Raw genomic sequence first — 21,179 nt, 5'->3', positions numbered from 1 at the left:
ACACACAACACACACACACACACACACACACACACACACACACACACACACACACACACACACACACGACACACACACAAACAGAGTAGATGATAAAAATTTGATATCCCAATGAGCTCACACCTCAGTCCTGCAGATGGCGCTAATGTACTTCGTTTGCAAACCAGACATGATTATGTATACATTGTGGAGAAGTGGAAAGTGTAAAACATTGATATGTTAGAAATACTCTGAAAAAAGGAAAGAACTACAGAGGGCATCGAATAATGGATTGAGTTTAACAAACGTATTGAGTCTGCCTGGCACACAATATATAATTAAGGCTGTCATGACTTTTCTGAAAGAAACTCAGCTTGTAAACAGGATTTAATTTTAATTGTATTATTATTATTTTTATATATACACACACACACACACACACACACACACACACACACACAGAGTAGACTTTAATATTTTATATCCCAATGAGTTCACACTTCAGTCCTGCAGATGGCGGTAATGTACTTCGTTTGCAAACCGCCAAATAAAAACCACAGAAGAAGAAGCTTGTGTACAGGATATATTCTGCACTACAAACGTGAGTACAGTATCTTGTGGTTTTATTAATCCTTTTTTTGTACTGGTGTAATTTCTATTTTCTAAAACATTAGGATCAATTAATTAAAATGCATTTTTTTCTTAAATCATCCCATACGAAAGATTAAATCATTTGGGCATAAATCAGTGGCTTACATATTGAAGTATGTAAATAACTAGCTGCATAAAGTCGTGAATGTACGCCAGAATGCTGATAACCTACAAAAAGCTCAAACCTTATTTATACGTGCTACTCAATTAAAATGTTATTCCATTATATGCATGTGATTGATTAAGCTAAAATTCAGCTAAACAAGCATTGAGATCAATAACTTAAACTATGTGTATCTCACTAACATGTGGAATATTCTCTCCAGGTAAACAAAAGTACTGCAGGGTACATTCAGTTATTTTTTCATGTTTCTTTTCTAGTCTTCCATATGTGGCATCAGTCCATTTGCATGACCAGATAACTCTATTTCCTATATGTATTTGATCAATTGTTTTGCCTAGGATAAATGATTCTTAATTCATGTCTTAATGTTTCAGAGGAATGGATAAAGTCATAACCTGTTTCAACAAGTGCCCAGATGCTTCGGTCCATCTCATCTGTTTTCCCTGGGCAGGTGGAGGCTCTATCCATTATGCTCGCTGGGCCAAAACTCTCAACAGCTCTATTGAAGGTAACTCTGCTACTTAAAACAATCAATCAAACAAACAAACAAATACATTTAATAATATAAGATTAATTGCATTTTTTACATTCATTGTATTAATTACATTTTTAAAACGAAATTTTAATCATTTGATTGTTCATTCAAAGGTAGGATATTTTTAGTTTCATTTAATTGTTCATTTATTTTCAGTGTACTCCGTTCGACTGCCAGGCAGAGAAGGAAGAGCTAAGGAACCATTTTTTCTAAATATGCAGGAAATCATTGATGAGATCATCGGTGTGCTTCTTCCACATCTCAGAGAAAAGCCATTTGCACTCTTTGGACATAGGTTTGTGACACTGTTACTAAAGTAGCAGGAAATGATGATAGGTTTTAAAAAGGTATATATAAAAGTATATGATGTTAAATTATATAAACAAGCTGATGTGTAGGGCCAGAACATGATAGTCAATTGAAAAGGAACATGGGCCAGAACATGACAAATATATACCTTTTTATATAAATAAATAAATACCTGTTCATTTGCAACTTCTTTCTGTAGTTTTGGAGCTATGACCTGCTTTGCTTTTGCCGAACATGTAAAGAAGGTCTACAACCTTGAGCCGATCCACATGTTTCTCTCTGGAGCCTCCGCACCATATGTAAGTGTGATCTGTTCTGTATGTTGTCATATCTGTCCATTTTATGTGTTGTGGTTTATGTTGTTGCAAAGGTGAGAAATTTGTATTATCATTATTTAAAAAACTATACCTTTATGTGTAAATATATTTAAACGTATATGTTTGTCTTCTAAACTTTTGAACTTTTCTGTAAGTCTGAAGCAAGACTGCAGGCACCAAGAAGAAGTCATATGTCAGATCAAGAGTTTCTTGTGTGGGTCACTTCTATTGGAGGCACACCACCAGAGATACTGGCCAATGCTGAGCTCGCCAAACTCTTCTTACCTGCGCTGAAAGCAGATCTCTGTGTAGTGGACAATTATAGGTGGGTTCAGTGTCTTTCTTTAGTGTAAGAAAACATCAACATATGTGGCATGGAACAAACTTACATATAATACTAATCTGTCCGGCAGATGTAGCAGACCATCAACACCCTTCCTGTCATGTCCAGTATCATGCTTCGACGGAAAAGAGGATGCACCCCATGACTTACAAGGTGAATCTGACAGATAAATGGTTCAGTTTTTACTAAAACAATTTTTAAATAGTTTCGGTTTTATAAAGTGGTAAACTTAGAAAGAATAAACTGCTTATTTGTTAATAATTAGAATCACATGTGCATGATTTTGTCATCATTTACAAGCTTTAGTTTTATGTGCAATTCTTGTATTGTGTCTCTTTTTGCTTTACAGCTTGGAAGGACATGACAAGTGGTGACTTCACTGTGCAGATGCTTCCTGGATCTCATTTTTACTTGAAAGAAGCAGCAAATGAAAAATATCTACTGGACCACATCACAAAACATCTTGAGACAGCAGAGATGGACTATTTATAGAAACTCTGTATTTCATTATCTAACTGCAAACATGATACATTTATGATATAACTACAATTTATTCCTAATTCATATTCAACACATTTTCGTGTCTGTGAAAAAAAAAAACTGAATAAACGGAAAATAAACCAATTGATGCCAAAATAATCATTCCATTAATTGAGCACAGAAATATTCATGACGTATTTTGACCAATAAATCATGAATAACCTAGATGTACACAGATACAGTAATGTTAGAGGATAAAAATATGCTATATGAAAATAATTGTCAAGTATTCAACGCAAAGCTGTAAAAATTAGCTAAACTAATTGTATGTATTTAAACAGAATGAATGGTTGAATGAAAGGGGGAGGGGGAACTATTAATAACATTTGTACATTTTCTGAATAAAAAAGGTGAAAAGTGCAAGAAGTGTTGTGGGAATTTGCCACGGTTACTAAAGTGTTCTGAGTGGCTATTACACGTTGCTGTGAGGTCTTTAGGGTGTTGTTCTAGATGATGGAAAAAGTCAAACTGATCCCACCCCAAGTGTTTTTCGGATTTCTGAGTGGTCGTGGGCACATGTCACGGTGAGACGATGAAACGTCTCAGTGAGTGAGTAACTGTTGAGTGTTGCTATGCTGTATAAATTATTGAATAAACTGCACTTGCGTCGCCCCGTTACCAAGAGACCCGCTTACCGTGTTTACTGCTGGACTCACAACAGCGACTGACAACACATCTGAAAGTTGCATCAGTTTCGGTAAGTCAAATGAATGTTTTCAGTGGTTTACAAATGACATGTATATGAACTTTACTTAACAAAGATTTTACTGTTAAATGTATATGAATACACAAGTCAAAGTATATTTTAGGTGCAGAAACTCAATTTTCATTTAAGTTTAACTCGTAGCCCTGCTGTGTGACAAATCATTTCATAAAAGTACAAATATTCAATATAACCTCTCAATTACGAGGTCGTGAAATACATATAGGCATAAATATATGATAAATGCAGGATAAATACACAGGAATAAGTAAAAGTTATTTGCTTGAAATGTCACGTCAAATATCCGAGATTGCTTGCTCTGGCATTATAATTTTTTTTGTCTTTTATCATTCTGATTATTTATGCATCAAATACATTACTAAACGATATAATAATTGTTAATTTGCTATTATTACTAGTAGTTTTACTAAACTATGATGCTTCTTAAAATACAGAAAAGAGAAGTTTGCTTTACCAGAGTGAATTTAACTGATAGGCTGATAATGTCCAATAATAATAGTAGTTTTAAAAATAGTTTCATTAATATATATTTTTCGCACAAATAACAATTGGGCCAGTTAGCCACCATGTAAAGATTGTGTCTTAAGAACTAGTTTGAGCAGCAGTTGCCAAGGGGTAATCAGTCTTACGTTTCCAATTCAAATAAGACCAATCTACCTTTTCATAACTGAATTAAAAAAAAAGTTATGACCAGTCTTGAGAAAAAAAAAAAAAAAAGATGACAAACTTTTTAAGGCTAGTCTAAACAGTTTATGCAACCTGCCAAATCAAAACACAAACAGATTAGAACCTTTTAGAATCAGATGGTTAACCATCTGCCTGTTTACTAGAACTACTTCTTTTGTCTTTAATTGTCATCTTGTTTCTATGATACCAGCAAACATGGCCACCCTGAGCTCCAAGCCAGGCTTGCGTTACAGTGTGTCTGACTGGGCGACTAATAATAAACAGATATCACACACTGCTGAAAACAAGCGCAATATTTCACATGAGATACGCCAGGAAGGAAGAGCTCTGCGCAATGAGACGACCAGTAAGGTAATGATCAGGGTGGTTTGAAAGTTGTTTGACAGCGTAGAAAGACTGTAGCACTAATTATCAAATATTTTGCTGTTATTGTTATCAGACAAACTGGGATGAGTATGACAGCAGCAGGCGACTGAGTGACAGAATCAATGACGTCACGCGCTGGTGGGAGAATCTGAAAGCTTGTGCACAGCAAGTGGATGCAGAAATGGACGCTCTTACTCTGGTGATTAATGAGTTCATAAAAACCATGTTCACACTTCTTTTCTCCATCTTTTTAAGTTATCTTAAAGCAACTATATGTATTTTTTATTATTATTTAACCTTGAAATATCAGTTTTAAAAACATTCTGATGGTACACTTCTAATAAGGTGAATGGATGCCTATATCTCACAATATAGAGTTTATATCTCGCAGTTTTTACTTTTTCTCATAATTCTGAGTATATATCACACAATTTCTCACAATTCTGAGGGGGGAAAAAGTCAAAATTGCGAGATAAAAACTCGGAATTCTGACCTTTTTTCCTCACAATTCCCACGTTTACATCTCACAATTCGGATTTTATATCTTGCAATTAAGTTTTTTTTTCCACCACTGAATAAAAATTGCAATGTTTTTCTTCACAATTGCGACTTTATATCTCAGAGAAAAAAGTCAGAATTGTAAGATATAAAGTGGCAATTACCTTTTTTACCTTTTTTATTCCTTGGTGGAAGCAAGCTTCCATAAATAATCTTTGTTTTAATTAAAAAAAATCCAGTGAAAAAAATGTATTGTTAAAAAAAATCAATGTAATGTAAAAAAAAATTAATAAAATCTCAAGTCTAATCATGAACCCATAAAAATTGCTAAGTCCAAGGAGGAGACAGAACGAGCTCTTGCTGCCACTGTTCTGCCCCTTGAAGTCACTGCGGAGTGCTTGAACCTCAGGGAAGGTCGTCGTGGCAAGGAGCTGGTCAGTGACCCTGTAGAAGCTGAACTAAAGAAGGAAGTAGAGGTGATTGATGGAGCACAACGCATCCTTCAGCAGTGCATTGACCAGGCCTTTGAACAGCTGTGGTAAGTACATTCAGATAGACATTAATTGGTTTGAACCATTCAGTATCAATCTGCTTTGTTTATTTTGGATGACAATCATATCTCACTTGACTTTTGCCTGTTGATATGATGAAGATTATGTGGTTGCTAATCTCGGCATATCTTCTTAGTCGGTTACAGGAAGCACGGCAACAGTTGACCATTGACCTTCAGGATAAAATAGAGGCCCTTGATGTGGACATGTCATGCTTGTCTCTCACTATGCGGTCACCTGAGATCTCCCTGAAGCCAAACCCCACAAGAGTGCCCCCCGGGTGAGCTTAAGAGTAATCTTACTTCTAAAGAGCTATCTTAACATAATAATAATAATTGAACATCCAGAGACTATAGGCCAAGTTCTACGAAGGGACCCCAAATAGGTAAAATCTTAATAAAATATTTTTTACAAATATAATATTTTTTTTTTTTTTTTTGTTCATTTTTGTTTGCAGTTCCACAACTCCACAGCAGTGGGAGCAGTTCAGCCGATACAATGTTGCCCGAGCTAAAGAAGAGATGCAGGCCTCTGTGCAGATAAGAGAGAACAACAGCATCACAAGAGCACAGGTGCCACATCTGGTCTACAGATTTAAACTGAATCATTTAGTGTAGTAAAAAGCTTTTTTTTTTTTTTAAATATTCAAGGGACTTTTAAGATGTTCAAAATGACTTGCAGTTCAACACTGTAACAGGATATCCGTTCAATATGATATCCGTTCACTAAATACATCTTCTCTCTTAGGTGCAGAATGAGCTGGAGGCCCAAAGAATGGCAGTGGAGTTTGCTCTCCGTAAGCGAACTCACCACGAGGAACAGGCCTATCATGAAATGCAATGGCAGCTAAAAACTGTAAGGCCTCTTCTTTATTCTCCCCCTTTTTTAATATCATTCTGGTGTTTTTGAATATGCAGTGAAACTGGGAATGATGAACTATCATCTAGTATAATAGGGAGTTAAAGAAAATTACACACAATTGAAATATGAATGTGGAAGTTCAGCAATGAAATATGGGTCAGTTGGTCTTTATTCCCAAATAAACCCCACAGGGTGATCAAATGAGGTGTAAAAGATTTAGTATCATTCTGAAGGGGTTTATTTCGCGATAATAACCAGCGGACTGCAAAATATCCTCCTATTATATGACTTCCCGCAAAAAAAATCAATACATGGACATTGATTTGAGTGCATACTATTTGCTTATTGAAAAAACAGACTGTGGAGTGATATGAGAGATGTGAAACTAGCACAGTGGTTGTTGGGGTCTATACAAGTGATTATTCAAAAATATCTGATACTGTAATGTAGCAATTGACCAATCAGAAAGTAGTATCCCATGTGGTAATGGATGGATCTTTCTTTTATTTTAGTATGTGTGCCGATATCTTTCAGACTCAAGAAGAGATTGCTGAGCTGGAGAAGGACATTTGTCACCTAGAGGAGGACATGCAGGCCAAGACGGCTCCTCTAAAGCTGGTCCACACCCGTCTAGAGAACAGGATCAAGAGGCCTGGCATAGACCTGTGCCGAGATGAGGTAAACTCTACAACCAGCTGATTGGCAACTTGCATAACGGTGCTGTCACATTAGCAAAAATTAGTCAAAATTTTGCAGGCAAAAAAGGTTGTGTACTATTGTACTATTGTGTGAAGATGTATGCAGTACAACTTGCATAAAAGTTACTTTCAAACCAAACAGCTTTTCTTTGGTCAATGCCTCAAATTCACAAGACGAACTTGAGCCTAATCATAACATTGGCATGGGGAAATCTTGCACCCTCATGCTAAATTCCATATTTCTTTTCACCTTATTTTGCAGCACAAAAGTAAGCTATTTTCTGTAAATGTGCAAGACTTCTGATTCATTAGCTATCCACCTTATTCTTCCCGTAAAAATGGGCGTGGCCATTTGTAAATTTCATGGGTCTTGCTTCTGGTCTTATTCGCTTCCAGCTATTTTTAGTTGCTTGATATTGCAAATTGGTGTGTCTTACCATATTATTTTTATGTATTATCTTAATTATGAACACACTGGTTTGTAGTGCAAACAGTTTTACCATTTACTGCACGTTGTAATTCTTCTCGGTATTTCCCTATAGCGGCTAATGAACCAGAAGTCTCGCCCATAGGCTTACTTCCACATTGAAGAATAAGGTGGATAGGTAAATATCTAGAACAATAATAAAGTGTAGTAAACAATAAAACTATTTATGATTACGATAATAAATGAAAATATAATATGATATTAAGCATAACATAACAAATATCAAGCAGCATGTGACACCAGAAGCCTTGCACATTCAAGTTACAAATGGTTACAAAACCCACTCTTACGTTAAAAAATAAGGTGGATTGAAATTACTGGATTTCACCAAACAACAATAATGTGATCGTACATTGTCATCAGCAATAAAGAGATGCATGACCTTTGTTCTAGTTAATTTCACCCTGTGAAAAACAAACACAATCCATCTTAATCTGCTGCGTTTTGATTGGTTATCTCATAACCTGTTACTCCCAGGTTCAGTTTGGTTTGGTGGATGAAGCCAAGCAACTGGAAGTCACCATTCTGGCACTGAAACAGAAGTTAGCACACGCCCAGTGAGTCCACTGTTTTAACTCAATTCCTCCTTGTATTTTATATCAATACTGCAAATTCAAAAAAAGTCTGACCTGTGAACACCTTTGATTCCCAGGCACTCTCTGCAGTCTCTGAAACAGCATGAAGCTCAGATGATAGAGGATTTGTCTCGTAAGCAGGACGCTCTGTCGCTGGAGCAGCGCAGCAGCCAGACCCGTCAGCGCCTGACTCTGGGGGTCCAGACTGAGGGTCTGCCCTCAGCTGTGGTGCCTCTCACCAATTCTAGTGGCAGACACAAGCTGGACCTTGCTTGAGTTGACACCGTTTCATACCTCATACTTACGGTGACGTCACATTTGCCATTGCTCAGCAAAATTTTATGGGGAAAATCCAGTCATTCCCACAGGAATACAGGAGGAGTTTCACATGAGGGCATAAAATAAGGTGACCCGACATGCCACTTCGCGGGGACACGTTCTGCCCAGGATTTCTAAATTGCCTAAAATCAAGCATAGCGTTAGTTTTGGCAGGTCAGGTTAGTCAAGCTCGCATCAGCTGACTCTAAGCTGATCCACGTCTATAGGGATGCGACATCTATCACAGCACCCATATATAAGAACCTTAACCAGCTTTCGCGTTGCTCAATAGCTAATTACCCTCCTCCATCCCCAACTCCTCCTCTTGTTCAGTCAGGATTCGGCTTTCTGAGTCTTCTTTAAATCAGAATTACTTCTAAAATGTTTACATTAAATTATTGAACACTAATGATATCTGCAATACATTTATGTTAGTTCTGTTCACCCTGGGGGGTTATTGCTGCTCTCCCTGCTCTCTTCCATGCTAGGCTGCATGGATGCGCAGGGAGTTCTTGCCCAGAACAGAGCCATACCGCCAATCCAAACTGTATGCTAATTGTCAGTCATCTTTGATGATAATGGTCCTGACAGAAATAACCAGGTTTTGGCTGTTTGCGCTGCGCAGATCGATCGTTGTATGACATCCGTCTGCTCTCAGTGCTCTGCTCTCTACAGCTCTCACGGTACTTAGATGTCATACAACGATCGATCTGTGCAGCGCAAACAGCCAAAGCCTGGTTATTTTAGGCAATTTAGAAATCCTGAGCAGAATGTGCCCCCGTGAAGTGGCACGTCTGGTCACCTTAGCATAAAAGTTTCCCATGCAGACTTTACTTGTGTTTAAGTTGGAAGTGTTGGAAACACATTTATAAGTCAATGACATAGGTGTGACATTTAGCAACTTGGTCTGGCCAGTCATGGTGAGGTAATGAAGAGGAAGTACAGTAGATAGACACATTTCGCAGACACTTTTATCCAAAGAGGCTTACAGTGTGTTCAAGGGATACATTTTATCAGTACTTACATTCCCTGGGAATTAAACCCAGACCTTTGGAGTTGCCAGCACTACGATCTACCAGTTGAGCTGCAAAAATGGGCAATTTAATTGGTAAGAGAGAGGATGGAAACTATTTATTAATTTGCAAAATAAATTGTATTTTCTTGATTCCAGTATTTTACAAATTTGTTTCCTTATGTTTACCAGCCTCAAGATAGAAAACAAATGTGTATTCGATGTGGTAATGGCTTCTGAGTATCGCATTTCAAACATTTATTTGATTTTATGAGCTAAAATGGAGCAAACATCTTAAATATGAAAACGTACTAACATGTTTTAATAGTTGTATAATGATTATTTTCTTGACTCACGGTAACCTGCATGTGGATCATTGTGTTGCATTGTTAAATGGCCTTTTTTGATTTCACAGACCTTTACAACAACAATGTTAATCCATCTGTCAACAGCTTTCTGTTTTATGTCTGGGAAGGGAAGATAATGTCATATGAAAGCCTCTATTTAGACTGGACTTTGACTCTCAGTGATGAACATGATAAAAGAATGGGTGACACAAAAATCTATGCCTAGCCACTGGTGAGGATTTATCAGTTCTGTTGAAGTTAACTGCTACACTAATGTATCTAAATGGGACTATTTACGTCTATGCGAAATAACGAGGAGGAAGGTATTTTTAATGAGGTTAAGTGCATGGCAAATATGGCAGAGCTCAAATCGTGGTTGGTCACAAGAGTATGATCAGTTTAGATTTAAATGCCATTATATGAAGACTAAGGTGCTACTTTTGGTGTTGATATGTTTGTTGTTATAACTGTTCTTATAATCCTAAAATTGAGGTTGTACACAGTTGCTGAACTTTCTGGTTTCTTTGGTTTTTAAGCTCAGTGTCTTTAAATACATAATTTGACATGGTTAGGCATGTTTGGTTTGAGCTGGTATTGTTTGAAATGTAATTGAAATATTTAGAATATACTACATTCACTGGTTTTAATCATTTTAGACTTTTATTAAAGCATTTATCTTTTCTTGAGATCCCTTGTGAATAAATCACTTATAATTTATACTTTGCATGTTTATACTGATATATATTGGAAATTTGTACTGAATTTATACTAATATATTGGAATATATGCAACCAGAATGATCATACTTCATAAACTGATCCCATGGCTTTTTGCAAGCCACTATAAAAGTGTCAAGTTAATTCATTGTATGTGTGCAATAGCCTTTCCTGAATGACATCCCCAAACAGACTCCTAGTGAGTTTACAGCTTTAATGGTTTAACCGTCCAGTTCATTTCAAGTGACAGAGTCACGGCTGGATGGGCTCAGCTTCCTGCAAAGCCCAATTATTCTGAATCATTTCACTAAAGGGGCCTGATCTAGCGTGTGCACCAAGGGCAAATAAGGCAACGTTAGACTGTATAAATGGCATCTTGCTGCATTAAGTGCCCATCCCTGCGCCTCATATCAGACCAATTCAAGCTCTTAGATGCACTAACTGCCCATCTAACACCCCTTCCACCCCACCCTATTCGGTGCCTTCCAAATAAATACGAACTTTTGTGCAAATACGAACTTCCTTATTGTCTTCATGTTTTTTGCTCACACAGATTGGAGAGTGTTCAGCACTTTTTTTGATTCAGGAACGGCTATTCCTCCAAATGGAATAACGAAGGAATATTGACAGCCAATGGAGAGCCTATAAAAAGGAGGCATTAGTTAACTGATCTAGGTGAGCTACGAATCGACAAACTGATCTGACATGGAGTTGACAGCATCCAGCTTCGTCTCATTGTTGGTCTACATCTTGACCTTCTTGCTTGGACTTCCCGGCAATCTCCTTGTTCTTTTCGTGTACATCCGTAAGGCTCGAAAACACGGTGCCACCCCCAATGTAGTCTACGCTCTAAACCTGTGTGTGGCAAACCTGGCTCTAGTGTCGTGGATGCCAGTCAAAGTGGCCGAGACGCTCCAAGGTTGGGCTCTTCCAGCTGCGGTTTGTCCTGTTTACAGCTTCTTTCTGTTTTCTTCGGTCTACGGGAGCAGTTTGATCCTCACAGCAGTCGTCGTGGGCCGTTATCTGAGTATCGCCTATCCCATAACTTACAAACTATACCGCCGGGCGCGTACCTCTTGCCTGGTGAGCGCCATCTTGTGGCTTTTAGTGCTTGTACACTTGGGTTTTGCTTTTATTGCTGAAGGAGGGGGCCATTTTGTGTCTTTATCAGAGGAGAATGTCTCGGCATGCTATGAAAACTTCACCCAGGAGCAGTTGGAAGTGCTGGTGCCGGTACGCCTGGAGATGGCGCTGCTGCTCTTCATGGTGCCGCTTGTTTTGTCAGCATTCTGCACACTGCGCTGCCTTGTGCTTGTCAGACACTCAGCTTTGCCCTCTGTTGGGAAAAGAAGGGTGTTAGCCATTGCACTCTCCACTTTAGTAGTATTTGTGGTCTGTTATTTACCCTACAATGTTTCCCACGTGGTGGGCTTTGTCTTGTACACTAATGTGGAGTGGAGAAGTGAAGCCATGCTTTCCTGCTCCTGCAATGTATTTCTTGAGCCTATGGTCATGTTAATGCTTTCGCCGTGGACGCCGAGGGATTTGGTGGTCAGATTGTGCCGCAAACGAAGGAACGTGTTATGCAAGTCCTGGCATCAGAATCACTGCAGCAGGGCTTCCAGGAACCCTCAAACAACAACAACACAAGCTGTGTCAATAATAAGCCATGGTGAATCTAAAGATGACAAAGCAAAAGCAAACAAAGCATACTCGTCCATAAAAGTGACCTGATTAGGGTACGGCAAGACACTCATAGAAATAAATGAGATATTGTCTTTGAACATGGATTTTTTTTTTTGCTTGTGAGTATGAGTCATCCAAACAGACGAAGGATATGTATGAGCTGTGAGATGTTTTGGTGTTTATTAAAGATATTGAATGAGAGTGCATGATCTTATAATATTTTGCAAGACATTAGCTGTTTGAGAACTTTTCCTTTTCACTTATGTTTGCCTCTGTATTATATGATTGTTTTAGTGTTTTTAACTAAAAATATAAACAATAGCAAGTTATTATAATGACCAAAAAAAAAAAAAACATCTAGGGGATATTTTCGAACAAGAGGGAATATCTATAGTAAATCTGAAGCGGTTCTACGGAGACTCCATGTATATTCTTTTATTTCATCCAAATCTGAAAAACAGAGTTGATGACCTATGTGTATAATTTGTGACTATTCTGTGAAACAGTTATTCTGTAATTATTGTAATACTTGTACTATAAAATCGTATAATGTGAATGTGTAAACTATTTAACATGGGCACTGTATTGTAAATATAAATTAAATTGCTCTTACATTCTTTAGGACTCTTTCATTTTCCTGGTGCAGTTTTCTGTGTATGGAAATTATGAATTGATGCATGCATGTAATATTATAAATGTTTATTTTTTTATGTGTGCACTTCTAAATTCAACATGTTCACACAAAAGTCACTACAGGACCACAGTGATGTCCAGAAATTGTTATCCTTAATATCTTTTTAAAAAATACCCCTTATACTAATTTTGGGCCTAAACAAAACAATAGTCCTTTATTTTCATATTGAGTAAGTGTGGACAAAACCCATGTGATAGTTTGCGGTTTGCAATAGGGCACTACCCAGGAAAGATCAGAGAACTGATAAACATGCATGTTAAAATCTACTGTTAAAAGTGCGATGGAAGCCTGAGCCGTAACCTGAAAAGTTTTGGTGAGCATTTAAAAGTCTTAAAATCTATTTAGATGTTTTTGAAAATATGTTGAACTGGATTACACCTGTTTTACTTCTTTATTGTGGTGAAAAACTATAAAAACACAGAACTGGTAAGTAATTTTTACAAAACATCTCCAAAGTATGCACTAAAATATAAAAAGCTTTCTTGAAATAACAGTGTTATATATGCATTTTTATTAAAAAAAAAAATACAAGATGATAGCAGTGCAACAATGTTGCCCTGCTGATTTGCATGATTTTCTCACATTTTCACAATAGTTTTCATTAATTGTCATTCATTATATATGCATCAGAATTTTATAGTTGATTATTAATTAAAAATACCTAAACCTGATTGTATGAAGATCAAAATTTACATTGTGAATTATTTCATTTATGTTTTTGATTGGCACAGTCATTTGTTTTGTATTACCAATACAGCATTTTTTTTTTTCAAAAAGCTCTCAGCCGTTTGATCATGGAACATAGATGATGGAATCAATATGTCATTTAATGCAAAAACCATTTAAGGTTTAGCCAAAAGAAAGAAAGAAAGAAAGAAAAAAAGAAAGAAAGAAAGAAAAGTTATTCTAAAGAATGTTTATGCTGCTCTTGCCATACTAACAGCTCATAATAATCACATCTGTGCAACAGTAAAAAGAAAAGCAAAAAAATCCTATTTTTTTTTAGACTTGGAATAGAGACTAATGTTAAGTCGCTTTGGATAAAAGCGTCTGCTAAATTACTAAATGTAAATGTAAGTAACTTCATGGTGTTTTTATGTAATTTTGGAGCTAGACAGACTTGATCATTAAGACAATCAAACCTGGGAAGAACTGCACAACAATGCTTAAACATGTGAAAAAATGGATGCAAGAATGAATAATAATAACTATCCATTTATTTCAGCCTCCAGACTTTAAGTGTGGTCTGATGATTTGTATTTTTAATTAGCATTAGCTAGGCTAGTAGGCCTGAGGGTATTGATGCAAAGAAACTGGGTGGGTGGGGGGTACAGTGGCTCAATTCTAAACATGTTTTCATAATATGGCAGAATGCAAATCATTCTGCGCTTTTCTGTATCTATGCCATCCAGGTGTCTAGAGTGCGTAACGGAAGCACATTTCAAAAGAGTCTATTGATTTTGATCTACCAATAATAGAGAGAAATTTTGGTAAGTTCCAAATAAAACCGATTGTTTTTAGTTTAAGTACTTTTATTCTGCTCATTTTTTCATAATATTAAAAAAATCGAAGAGAATACATCTCAGAACTGTGCGTGTTTATATATTACAGGTGCTGTTTTAAGGACTTGCAGGGTTGTTTTCTACAGTAAAGTAAAAAACTTTACCACAGGCCGTCAACAATGTCAGAAGATTCAACAGTGTTTCTCGCCATATATATCATCACATTCCTGATTGGTTTTCCTAATGCTGTGTTGGCATTCTGCTCATGTATTCGCAAGATTCACCGTAAACCTATCCCCATTGACATATTCATGTTGAACCTCACTGCTTCTGACCTTGTCTTCCTCACCTTCCTGCCTGTTAAGATGAAAGAGGCTGTAGATAACATGGTTTGGAACATGCCCTATATTTTGTGCCACATCAATATGTTCATGTTCTTTCTACCTTTTTATTCCAGCGGCCTGTTCTTGACAGCAATTAGCGCTGAGCGCTATGTGTGTGTAGCATTTCCAGTTAAGTATAAAAGTCCAAAAAGAATCATTTACACAACATTTATATGCGTTATCATCTGGGTGCTATGATATTTAGATTCTAATGATGCGGACAACATCACTAATAAACGCCATTTGGTGGCGGAACCTCAGAGATGTTACAGTAACTTCACTGCAAAACAGCTGAGAGAACTGCTTCCAGCACGTCTAAGTATAGTAGTGGTGTTTTTCCTTCTACCCCTCCTTATCTGCTGCTTCTGTTACATCAGTTTAATTCATATTTTGATGAAGTGTCCTCTCTTCAAGCGACAGCGTAAACTCCGGGTGGTTGGACTGATTGTGGGGACTCTCCTTGTGTTTGCCATTAGTTTTGCACCCTACAATGCATCACACATAGTGGGCTTCATCAAAAAAGAAAACCCATATTGGCGCATTAAAACTTTAATGCTGAGCACTTTAAACGCATGTTTTGATCCTATTATATTTTTCTGTATCTCCAAGGATATGAGAAGGGCTATCAAAATATGTGTGAAGGCCTTGTGCCGTTTTATGCCTATTTAACGTAATTTGTTGTTGTTGTTGCTGTTGTTGTTGTTGTTAACTTAAAGGGATAGTTCACCCAAAAATGAAAATTACCCCATGATTTCTTCATCTTTCAGACGAATACAATCTGAGTTATATTAAATAATGTCCAGGCTAATCCATGCTTTATAATGGGAGTGGATGGTAGCCCAAAATTTGAAGTCCAAAAAATTGCACCGATCCATTATAAAAGAAGTCCACACGGCTCCGGGGAGTTAATAAAGGCCTGCTGAAGCGACGCGATGCGTTTGTGTAAGAAAAATATCCATATTTACAACTTTATAAATCTTAATCTCTAGCATCCGCTAACTGTTGTACGCACGTTCACGAGAGAGTGGCGTCCAGCGGATGACGTAGCACATAGGCAAACGCGGTGACGAACGTGGAAGCGCAGAGGAGAGAGCAAAATAAAGAAGAATGTCATATACACCTAGGATGGCTTGAGGGTGAGTATATCAGGGGGTAATTTTCATTTTTGGGTGAACTATCCCTTTAAGAATGGTGTCATCAAAATGTCTTCTAATTAATTACCCAAAGCAAATGACATCATCCTACACTTCAATTACACTGTACACGATTTTAAAGTATATGCAGAAAAGGATCCTACACCTTGAAAAATATCATTGAAATAACTGACCTGGGAACATCACGACTGCGTTTAGATTGACAGGGTCGCTACAAAGTGTTCACTGCTCCCTTTTCCAGGATATCTGTTGAAATTCACTTCACTTGACAAAACTCCTTCAGAATAGAAAACAGTACACCATATTAGAGAGGTTTCTGATATGATGATGAAATGAAGGGGTTCGTTGGTTGTATTATGGGGGTGTGAAACACAGTAGGCAGTCTGTCAGGAATGAGTGAGATGGTTTCTTAATTGAAGAGAAGCACTCAATGGAGTTGGTTGATGTCTGATTTATTGAAAACTTTGTGGGTATACATGGATGTGGTTTTCTGAAATGGATTAAACAAGAGAAATAAACTTAATGATATGAATATACAAATGTTCCACAATAAACATTAAAACACTAAACAGCACACAACATAAATATAACCATGCTATATTAAACTATATAACATGGGCGCTTATGCTCTAAATGTCCACAATATCCGCACATGAATGCAGCACGAGGGCAGGGTAACATGCCTGGACATGTACTAAGTGGATGATTGCTACATGCGAACAAGAACCGTCGCATAACGCGCACACACAATAATAAGGTCAATATTCAATAATAACACAATGTATAGCATATAAGCATCGCACAACAAGGAATATCACAGAAATACTCGCGAATGCACTGAATCGAGCAGGTAATACAGGCAGTGCTATGTTAATTGGCTACTCCTTAATCGGTACAAGAATAACAGCTGATCACTTACTTCACATGTACGCACACTGTAACCCAGTATAAACTCGAAGTCAATGTCTTTAAAGTAACTCTGAATGAACTAGAATACAGCTGCCAAACTCTCCATCTTCTCACGTGCGCTGCGTCTCTCTCTAGCCTGTGATTCAGCTCCGCCTCCCGTGGTGACATTGCATCCGCGCTGAACATTCTGATTGGTCAGAATCATCCGTGACTTAGTCTTCTGGACACCGGCCCTCCAGGACCGAGTTTGGACGCCCCTGCTCTAGCCTGTGATTCAGCTCTGCCTCCCGTGGTGACATTGCAGCCGCGCTGAACATTCTGATTGGTCAGAATCATCCGGGACTTCTTCTTCTTCTGATGTTTATTGGCGGTTTTGGCAAACCAAGTTAAAGGTGCATTACCGCCACCTACTGATCTGGAGTGTGGAGTGAACAGATTTGGTAGAGAGAAGGATATTAAAAAATAAAAAATAAATATAAAAATGTTATATATATACCACAATTACAATTTATATTCTTTCCAAAAATAAATTATCATAAATATTAGCAAATGAAAGGCAGAAAATCAGTCCACTGCCAAGAAGTGCCACAATTTCAATACCAATAGAGACTACTGTGTAATCTGTTGTTATCTAGCCTATGTATGCTGTTGCATCATTTCAAATGCATCTAATTTTTCACAAGATGCAACAATAAACAACTGATTACTGAGATTTTCAGTGTTTTCAGCACATTTGGAAATATGAAATCTAAAATCAACAAGCTTTATTTTTAGCTCATTGCTGTGTGGTTGCCAGGGTGTCTTGGGTGGTTGCTAAGTTGTTCTGACTACAATTTACACAACAGTGTTGTTATGCAGTGACTAAGGTGTTTTTGGGTAGTTTTAACATATCGCTATGTGGTTGCTAGTTTTGCTAAAGTGTTGGCAAAGGTGTTCTAAACTTCAGAGTACCATTGCTGTCTGGTTGGTTACTATATGATATTTTGTCTACATATATGATTTATCAGCTAAGCTAAAATTGTTTGAAAATAACTTCACTATTTTAGGTCTGTTGCACAAATGATTACGCACGAAGTGCAATACATAAAATTAGTGGTTCGTTCTAAACCCTTAACTCTAAGCATGAGTAATTGTGATGCTTGTGTAACTTCTCTTTCTATGGAGGAACCAGAAGATATGAACTGCTAAGGTTAGGGCGATACACCAAAAAATAGCTGATGCAATATGCCTGTCACGGAAACGGGTGTGTGGAGGCAGGCAGGATGACGAGGACGACAAGGATTCCAATAATGATATTTAATGTAGACACAACAAGGCAGATTCAGGTAGGAGAGACACACACTCGGGGTAACATTCACAATAACCGACAACTAAGGCTCAGACAGACAGGAACTAATATAGGGTGGATAATTACTGGCAGACAGGTGATCACAATGAGGGTAATTAACTAATGATAGTATGGCTAAACCAACAAAAGGGGAAGAAACCACAATAAACATTTTCGAGGAGCGGCCACTGGAGGGTGCTTTCTAACTGTCCAACCGAAGCTCTCTAAATCTTTATATTCATATTCCCAACAGTCTTTCAAAAGATTTTTAACTGGATGATATTCTGAGTGACTCTTTACACCAGCCCAATATCTCATCCTCAACTGTAACCTATGGTTTTGCAATCGGCACAATTACTCCGTGCTTCCAATCCACTGGCGATCATGCCTGTTTTCCAAATCTTATTAAAAAAACTTAAAACCATACCTAAAGATTCGTCTGATAAATGTTTAATCATCTCATAACGATATCCGGTTTGTTTTCATGATTAGATATGTGCTTTTTAAATTCTTGCCCATTTGCAATTAAGCTTCTTGCATTCCATTGAAATATTGTTAACACCATTATGAACCACCACATACTGTTTGAGTATTTGATGCTTGCATCTTTAGTTTGTCATTAATCATTTCCACTGAAATGCCCTCTATCTCTAGGTATTTTTCAGCTGCTTTTATTATAATTTTGATTCTCTCTGTCCGGCTTTCCGTTTGTGCAGAACAATTCACCACTTCCACCATAAACGTGACAAATGCCACTTTGTCATAAACCTTTATACTCTCTTTTGTTGTTTTTTGCACTTGATCCATCTTTTGCAAAAATCTGACCGGCCCACATTAAACAAAATGGTCCGGCCCCTCTGGCATTTGCCAGAATTGCCAGATAGCCAATTCGCCCCTGCCTAAATGACTTGTGTCATCAAAGCAAATATCAGTCCTATAATTTTTCTCTTCCTCATTTTCTGAAGACTAATTTAATAGTGTAAAATGTAACATGTCCACCCTGTCAATTTATATACTTGAAACATATTATATATCTATTAAAATGATTCCTAAATCTTCTGCTAATTAAAAAACAAACAAACAAACAAACCTGCTCATTCCAAAATCCACCAAACTATAAGAATGACCTAGAAATCACTTTCAGAAACACTTTCACGGTACTTACTTTGTCAAAAAAGTCTAATGGTGAAGTTCCTTGACTTCCTGTATATTCCCTCAAGAGATAAGAGTTACATATAACTGAATGTTAATCCATTACATTTCTGTTGGCACATCTATTTTACAATGCTCTCCTACCTTAAAACACATTTCTTTAAAAAAATATATTTTAAATACAAATAATATTCAGGTGATAAAGCCAGTAGTTATAAGCCAGTATCATGCCAGAGGACTGGACACACAAAAAAAGTGATCGCCTCGTGACCAGGGGCGTGTCTACGTGGTGGCCAGTGGTGGCACCGGCCCCCCGGTTGTGATACGTTTTCGACACATTATACAGACAGTCGTGTTACTATAAAACGTCTCAAGAAGCAGTTTTCTCCGTCTCCATTATCCAACGGGGCCATACAGCAGCTGTTTTGCGGTCGTGCATTGGCTATTGTGAGAGTACTGACGTAATCATATAGCCGTCATCATCCCGATTTAAATCCTAAATATCAAACATGTTTGATATGATCGGGGCGGCCCCGATTTGTGTGCGAGCAGATCGGTAGGTGCAAGATTCGATCGGTGAACGCCTCACATTACCAGATAATCCGCGCCGAACATCGGGACCGATCGAGGGGCTCGACAAGATTTTTGCTCCGATTCTCGGGAGGGGGAAATCGGGGCGAAATCGGGCTAAAAATCCTGTAGTGTGAGCCAGGCTTTAGGGTTATGTTTAGTTTTTGTCCTGGTTTTCATTGTGTTTTCAGTTAGCCTGTTCCCCTGTGACCTAGTTTTACTTAGTCTCCTAATTGTCATTCTGTTCACCTGTGTTTGATTAATTAACTCATCAGTTCCTTTGTTTGCTCCCCTACTTAAACCCTCAGTTCTCCCTTAGCCTTTGTCCGTTCTACTTTAAGTTTAGTTGTGTGTTTTCTTGCGGTTCTTGCGGCCTCGTAATGCCCAGAGCTGATCCATTCTGGTCGCTGAAGAACTACATCAACTTCGCACTGTGGATTGCCGGATCAGCTCTCACCGTGCGCGAGGCGGAGTCCAGCCCAGGGTCATCACATGTGGACGCCGCTAACGCAAGCCCACCGGCCGCCGCTGACGCAAGCCTTCCGGCCTCTGCTCACTCAAGCCCGCTGCTCTCTCAAACCTGCCGAACGCTTCACTCTTTCAAACCTCAGCCCAAAGGAAGAGGCAGAAGAGGAGGAGGTGGTCATCGACAGTTCCAGCGCTTGAGTCTGCGCGAGCGTGATTCTCAGCGCTTATGGACATGGCGCTACCTCCAGAGTTCGAGGCTCCTATGCTTACCCTAGAATCCTCTCCAGAAAGCTCTATCATCTCCTGAGTCCTCTTCGCCTCTGCTGGTCCTGTCCAGCCCTCCTTCGTCTCCTGATTCCCCCGAGTTCGCCAGCTCTGCTCCTCCAGAGCGCCCTCCAGTGTCCGCCCTCAAGTGCCCGTGCCTCCAGGGTGCCCCCCAGAATTCCACATTTTCCCCAAGAAAATTTGGGGTGGGGGTCATATGCCTAGTCTGCCTGCTCCGCCATGGCCTCCTGAATTGTCTGCTCCGCCATGGCCTCCTAGTCTGCCTGCTCCGCCAATGCCTCCTAGTCTGCCTGCTCTGCCATGGCTTCCTGAACTGTCTGCTCCACCATGGCCCCCTCAACTCCTTGATCTGCCCTGGAGGCTCTCCTTGTCTCGGCCCAGGGCAACCCCCCCCCCCCCCACACCCACAAA

At 38.4% G+C, this 21,179-nt stretch overlaps 4 protein-coding genes across 5 annotated transcripts; all 4 read left to right on the top strand.

Moving 5' to 3' along the window:
* Positions 1–493: 493 nt before the first annotated feature.
* olah (oleoyl-ACP hydrolase) lies at positions 494–3,145 on the top strand. Of its 2 annotated transcripts, none has more exons than XM_016492604.1 (7): positions 494–580; positions 1,206–1,262; positions 1,446–1,584; positions 1,798–1,897; positions 2,071–2,240; positions 2,329–2,411; positions 2,608–3,145. In XM_016492604.1, the coding sequence occupies exons 1-7, from the start codon at positions 502–504 to the stop codon at positions 2,748–2,750; spliced, it is 771 nt and encodes a 256-aa protein (XP_016348090.1). In that variant the 5' UTR covers positions 494–501; the 3' UTR covers positions 2,751–3,145. The 2 variants fall into 2 exon arrangements, with proteins under 2 accessions (XP_016348090.1, XP_016348091.1); XM_016492605.1 differs by having other exon boundaries at positions 507–580; positions 1,129–1,262.
* Positions 3,146–4,404: 1,259 nt separating this feature from the next.
* tekt2 (tektin 2 (testicular)) lies at positions 4,405–8,595 on the top strand. The gene is made up of 9 exons (XM_016492603.1): positions 4,405–4,560; positions 4,649–4,774; positions 5,406–5,611; positions 5,761–5,904; positions 6,082–6,196; positions 6,372–6,479; positions 7,020–7,163; positions 8,148–8,227; positions 8,323–8,595. The coding sequence occupies exons 1-9, from the start codon at positions 4,405–4,407 to the stop codon at positions 8,519–8,521; spliced, it is 1,278 nt and encodes a 425-aa protein (XP_016348089.1). The 3' UTR covers positions 8,522–8,595.
* Positions 8,596–11,343: 2,748 nt separating this feature from the next.
* On the top strand, positions 11,344–12,372 carry LOC107693272 (free fatty acid receptor 3). The gene has a single exon (XM_016492578.1). The coding sequence runs from the start codon at positions 11,344–11,346 to the stop codon at positions 12,370–12,372; it is 1,029 nt and encodes a 342-aa protein (XP_016348064.1).
* A 2,112-nt stretch (positions 12,373–14,484) lies between these two features.
* LOC107693271 (free fatty acid receptor 3) lies at positions 14,485–15,572 on the top strand. The gene is made up of 3 exons (XM_016492577.1): positions 14,485–14,508; positions 14,630–15,045; positions 15,109–15,572. The coding sequence occupies exons 2-3, from the start codon at positions 14,700–14,702 to the stop codon at positions 15,570–15,572; spliced, it is 810 nt and encodes a 269-aa protein (XP_016348063.1). The 5' UTR covers positions 14,485–14,508; positions 14,630–14,699.
* The last annotated feature ends 5,607 nt before the right edge of the window (positions 15,573–21,179 follow it).

The sequence above is a fragment of the Sinocyclocheilus anshuiensis genome, unplaced genomic scaffold, assembly GCF_001515605.1.
Source record: "Sinocyclocheilus anshuiensis isolate Anshui unplaced genomic scaffold, SAMN03320099.WGS_v1.1 scaffold566, whole genome shotgun sequence".
In the NCBI taxonomy this organism is placed as follows: domain Eukaryota; kingdom Metazoa; phylum Chordata; class Actinopteri; order Cypriniformes; family Cyprinidae; genus Sinocyclocheilus; species Sinocyclocheilus anshuiensis.
Note: the sequence above shows the minus strand (reverse complement) of the source record. Positions and strands in the feature narration are given on the sequence as shown.